Source organism: Octopus bimaculoides, chromosome 9, assembly GCF_001194135.2.
Source record: "Octopus bimaculoides isolate UCB-OBI-ISO-001 chromosome 9, ASM119413v2, whole genome shotgun sequence".
Taxonomy (NCBI): domain Eukaryota; kingdom Metazoa; phylum Mollusca; class Cephalopoda; order Octopoda; family Octopodidae; genus Octopus; species Octopus bimaculoides.
This window is the reverse complement of record NC_068989.1, coordinates 32,289,729-32,295,995: the sequence shown is the minus strand read 5'-3', so window position 1 is coordinate 32,295,995 and position 6,267 is coordinate 32,289,729. Positions and strand designations below refer to the sequence as shown.

Below are 6,267 nucleotides of genomic sequence, written 5' to 3'. Positions count from 1 at the left end.
CCCATAGTCTTTCTCAGGAAGCAAAACCTTTAGACTTCTTTTTCTTATTTTTTCCAACATGCTTGTTTGATATGATTACTGTGGAAACAAACCGTTACGCAGAATGTAAACAAGCCGGAAAAAAAGATAGCTTGTGGTTTCCTGCAACCGTAGATGAAATACGGGCATTTTTTGCCATAAATATTATTATGGGTATTAGACAATTACCCAGAATAACAAATTACTGGAGCAATCAGGAACCTTCTGGCGATCAGTATGTTTCCAGTATTATGACGAGAGTACAATTCGTGAAGCTGAATCAATATTTACATGTGAGAGACACTAGCAGTACCCCAGTACGTGGAGAACCAAGCTTTGATCCCTTATTTAAAATAAGACCCCTCATCAACTGCGTTCAAAATGCATATAAAACATTTTACAAGCCTGAGAGATACTTATCCGTCGATGAGAGCATGGTGGGGTATAATGGAAGGGTACGCTTCCGACAGTATATGCCAGGAAAGCCCACAAAATGGGAGATCAAAGTTTGGAAAATTTGTGAGGCAAATACTGGGTACTGCTGTGGATTTAGTTTTTATACAGAGAAAAGAGACAATAATGTTAGTCAGCATGGCCTAAGGTACGATGTGGTCTGGAATTTATCACTTCCATACCATAACCAGGGCCGTATATTATTTTTTGACCGATCTTTTAGTTCAGTCAAACTTGCGGTGAATTTAGAAGCTGTGACAATGTATATGTGTGCTACAATAATGGCTAGTAGAAAAGGACTGCTGTTGGATATAAAAAAGGCAAAATTTAAAACAAGAGATGAAATAATCCAACACCAGAAAGGAAATCTGCTAGCGACCGCATACAGAGATAAGAGGCAGATAAATTTTCTATCTACCGGTGCACAACCATGTGAAGATGAAAATGGCACCCTGTTTGTGAACCTTAATTATAACAGGTACATGGGCAGTGTGGATCAACTGAACCAGGTTATGAGTTATTATCTGGTTGGCAGACCAGGTAATAAATGGTGGCGATACCTTATTTGATATATAGTAAACATGAGCATTGTAAATGCATTCATATTATATACCAAATCAGGAGGAGTTCGCAAGCAGTGTGACCATCTGCAGTTCCGAGCAGTTTTAGCAACGCAGTTGAGGGCAGGTTATTCCTCCAAACAAATAACTGCAGGAAGGAAAAGCAAAGCCTGCTAGAAAGATATCCCTCTGAGTTCAGCTGATCTACATAAATTAGAAAAAAATTGGGGGTTGCAAAAGGTAGTGCCGTGAATGTCTAGATCAACAAAGAAAAACTCCCAGTGGACGGCCAGTTGAAACGTCTTTCCAATGTGCATTCTGCAAGGTTGCAGTATGTAGAGTGGGATGTTTTACAACTTTCCATGATAGAAATATTGCGTAAATATTTTTTGTATATACATATATAATAAGATTGTATAAATATTTCTCAAATTTACTTAGTTTTACTTTTTATTTTAATTTACCTGTAATGTTAATTAACCTGTGATTTTCATTTACCTGTAAGGTGAGTGACAAGTTTTGATTTAATTTCTATTGTAAATCTTTATTATATATGTCCCTGTGTATTTATGTATGTGTGAGTATATTTCATTTAGTTGTATTCAATTTTCTAGTTTTCTTCAAAATGAAATTCCAGTATTTCAGTTTATTTTACCTTTATGGTACACCTGTTCTTCTGTGCATTAAATTCAATTGATAACCTAGTGATGTGCACAAGTCTTCTATATCAAAATTTTGTTGCATACCCAATTAAATATTAGCTGATGACACATTTTCTATGGTAATGTTTAAACAAAATTTAAATATTTTTACATTTTGCTCAGTTTACCTGGATTTATCTGTAATTAGAGTCACTTTGAGACAAAAATTATGCAATAGAATTGATTAAGAAGCCTTTCTTCAATTATGTTCCAAATATCACATTAATATGTTGATAAATAAAAAAGTTACAGGTGTTTAATGAGACTAGTCTAAATTCATGATTATTTTAGAATTTAATTGAAATTCATGAGGGTCAGAAATATAGTAACGAAAGGGTTAAACAAAATTTATATATTTTTATATTTTGCTGAACTTACCTGTATGTACCTGCAATTTGAGTCATTTGAGACATAAGTTACGCAATAGAATTAAGAAGCGTTTCTTCAATTGTGTTCCAAAACTCATGTTAATATGTCAAGTTAGAGTTGTTTAATGTAACCAGTCTAAATTCGTGATTATTTTAGAATTTAATTGAAACTCATCAGGGGTGTTTTTTTAGTTAGAAATATAGTAACAAAAGGGTTAATCATGCACTATCTTGTAGCTTGGAGATTTCAATGATATGAAAAAATTATTTTTAGAAGAAAGGATGAAGAAAGTTACAAAGATGATTTAGTGGGAAAGGCTTGACAAGTACAGATTAGGTGCAAGGCCAAAGATATAAATGATATGCTTTTTGGGACTGATTTTTCACTGAGATGGACAGGTCTCTTCAAGCACAACAAATCACCAATCATCTTTGTCCTCTCCTCTCTGAGGCACAAAAACCTGAATTTGGTCTTCCCTACTTCATCCCATGTCTGCCTAGGCCTCCTTCTTCCACAGATTCCATTCACATTTAATGATTGATACTTCTGCAGCTGTCCTTTAATTATATCACACGACCATACTAGCATAGTCTTCTTTTGCACACTACATCTCATGTCTCTTATGCCTAATTTTTCTCCCAATACATTTGCACTTTGTCATACTGACATTGCAAATCCAGCAAAGCTAGCTAGCTTCATTTCTTTCTAATCTATCAAAATAAGTAATTATGGTATATAAGTACTATATGACATGCTGATTTTACTGTTAGTTAACAGTATGCAAATGAGATATGGGTTCCATTATCCTTATTAGGTTCCCCAACAGTTTTTAGGTATAGAAATTGAATGTAAATTTAATATCCTTTGATACCATTTTATTCCTGAAATTGTTTTCATTATCCCATCATGTTTTTCATGAAAATTTTGTAATATTTTATATTAAAAGTGAAGAAAATAAATGTTAAACTTACTTCTTTCACCATTTTAGTAGCTTCTTTAAGGGCATCATGTGGAACATTAGTAGCACCAATTTGTTGTGTAATACCTCCAGCTTCACCATCTTGAACATTAGTTCTCCTTAACTATTAAAAGAGAAACCAATAGCTACAACAATCAAAATATCAGTAAGTGTTATCGGGAATAACTTATTTTCATTTCCAAACTTAATGTATATTTCAGAAACTTTATCTTGCTCATAAGTTTAAGGTTTTGGCTTGGTTTCAATGGTAGAACACTTCCTGCCACCAACCCCTTTATAGAACATACTGGGTGTATTTTATTGTGGCAACAGCACTGGAAGTTGTCATGTACCCTCAACTCCATGTCATCTTCACTCCTTCATCAACCATTTCACAGAGTGTACTGGGTGCAGGGTTGTCATGTATCTTGTAAAATTAAAGAATCCTCACTACATCCACTCAATACAACAGAGAAGGCAGGTGAATAAAAGTGAGTGATGACCAAAAAGACAAACCAAGATAGATGGGTATCAGGAAAGCAAGACTGGGAGCAGGGAAGTAGCTTGAGAAATACATGATGATGACAGAATGTATCCAACATGCACATCTCATAATCCCTAATATACAGGCTTTGTAGAAAGGCTAAAAGTAGAAGAATAATGGTTGGGGAGTGGGTGATTTGAAACACTGGTAAGTCCAGTACCTCCCTAATTACATGGGTGGGAATGAGGATGACGTCAGACAGGAAAGAGCCATTACCACTCTTACTTTCACTGGCAACATAACACAATGAAAGGAAGATAAAGTGAGGGATGGAGATGTAGGAAGAAAAATAATCCAGATGTGGAAAAGGGTGATGAGCAATACAGAGGTGAGTGGATGACAAAAAGATGGAGAGGCAGCAGCAGATACACTTGTTATACTTCCCAGCCTCCATTATTAAAAGTGCTTAAAGTTAAAAATAGTGACACTGTTTAGATGGTATCAATGTTTACAGTTAGTATAAAAACATGTATTGCTATAGTATGGTTTGATATGGAAAACCATGGGAATAGATATCTGACTTGGCAACAAGAAGGGCATTCAACCATAGCCTCAACAAATCACATCTAACCTATCCCAGCATGGAAAAAGCAAATATTAAAAAAATTTCTAATACTAAGCTAAAAAAAAAAAAAGTTTACAATTATTATTCGTAACTTTTGGTGCATAATATTAATTTATACCAACTAGTTTGGGTGGCTTTTTGTTGCAAACTTTAAAACTATTTTACTTACTATATTTTCTTGAATTTCATATATACAATGAAAAATGAATAATTATCCCAAATGACCAAATTACTTTTTACAGTCTGAAACAGCAGTTTTTATACTCTTTTACTTGTTTCAGTCTTTTGACTGTGGCCATGCTGGAGCACCGCCTTTAGTCGAGCAAATCGACCCCAGGACTTATTCTTTGGAAGCCTAGTACTTATTCTATCGGTCTCTTTTGCCGAACCGCTAAGTTACGGAGATGTAAACACACCAGCATCGGTTGTCAAGCGATGTTGGGGAGACAAACACAGACACACAAACACACACATATATACATATATACAACGGGCTTCTTTCAGTTTCCGTCTACCAAATCCACTCACAAGGCTTTGGTCGGCCCGAGGCTATAGTAGAAGACACTTGCCCAAGATGCCACGCAGTGGGACTGAACCCGGGACCATGTGGTTGGTAAGCAAGCTACTTACCACATAGCCACTCCTACGCCTATGTCGAAAATTTTATAAAATTTTTTTATAAAACTGAAGCAATGGGAAGTGCTTATGAAGAAAAGCCATACACACATGCACACTAAATCTCAGAAAAATGTCTTATCTACATGGACATATCTGCATTACTTCTAATTAATACACATATCAAACCACCACCACCACATTCCTTACAAATGCTGCACTTAACAATCTGACAATTGGCAATCACCCAAGAAAGAGAAAAAGTTTAAAGAAAAATTATAGATAAATGCAGAAACATGGTGAATACATAAAAATGAATACATATGTAGAGTGAATACATAAAAATAAGAAGCATATTTAAAAGTACATTGATGAAAAAAAATTCTAATCAGAGTACCTTATCTAAAATCTTGGTTTTCCCAGTATCAACATGTCCCAGAACACACACAACAGGAGCACGAAGTACATCAACTCTTCGTTTTTTCTCAGCAGCTTCTTTTCGTTTCTAAATATGGAGAAAGAAAAAATGGTAGTAAAGATTTGGAGGAAGCCAGTATTCTTGATCACTGATGATGCTCCATTTAATCAAGGTTTACACTTCTGAATACAGCAATTTCTAGTAATAAATGATCTAGAAGCATTGATCTAGTATCCAAGCTATGATTATTGAAAGCATAATATTCAGAGAATATAATAAAGACTTCTTCTAGTGTAGCTGTTCTAATGTACAACTCTTTGAATGCTTCTATCATAAAAGGAGAGATTGACGTATGGCACTACCACACATTGGATCCAATATTAAGTGGGTTTTTTCCTTCTTTCTATAGTCAATATGAGTGTTTGTTGAATCACATACTTTGCAATCTTTTATAAGTGTTTAGGTTGTTGTACACATGATCACAAGATTATACTCTTGATTCTTGGAACAAGTAATATGTTGCATTCTTGAGCAAAACACTTCATTTCGCATTGATCTGCAATCTCTTTGACATCTGATGTGTGATGTACTGTGCACATGTACAAGTAATATTGATTTGATGGAGTGAGCAAGCTAATATGCAGTACAAACATTAGATCACTATGAATAAATCATCTGTGTAAATTGTTCAGCAAGCCCACACACACACACACACCGTCCTCCACACACACAAATGAAGAATGTTCTGATGATTACTTTACACTTTAACGATTAGGCAATTACAAATGATTGTAACTATTTCTTTTTCAATGATCAGGTTTTCAAATGTCTTTGCTACTGGACTAAGAATTTCTCTCCTGCTTAACAGTATTTTTCAAGCTGGTCATTTTTTTCTTACTAGAGTTCTTTTAGATTACTCAGTAAAATGTAATGCTTATTTATTCACATTATTTGGAATTAATCAAGCTGAAGAGGGGTATCAACATTATTTGTTCCAAACTTTTTTTTACACACAGACTTGAAATTCTGTATGTGCTTAAGCACCAATGATTTACAATCATGTACA

The 6,267-nt window shown here is 34.6% G+C and overlaps 1 protein-coding gene across 1 annotated transcript in view; it reads right to left on the bottom strand.

Annotated features, from left to right (window-relative positions):
• The window catches only part of LOC106871994 (eukaryotic translation initiation factor 5B), a 123,670-nt gene that overhangs the window by 49,623 nt on the left and 67,780 nt on the right, over window positions 1-6,267 (bottom strand). Inside the window, exons 12-13 of the mRNA XM_052970563.1 lie at window positions 5,181-5,288; window positions 3,073-3,183 (exon numbers count right to left, since the gene is read on the bottom strand). Coding sequence (XP_052826523.1) covers window positions 3,073-3,183; window positions 5,181-5,288 — 219 coding nt within the window. The remainder of the gene's footprint in view (window positions 1-3,072; window positions 3,184-5,180; window positions 5,289-6,267) is intronic.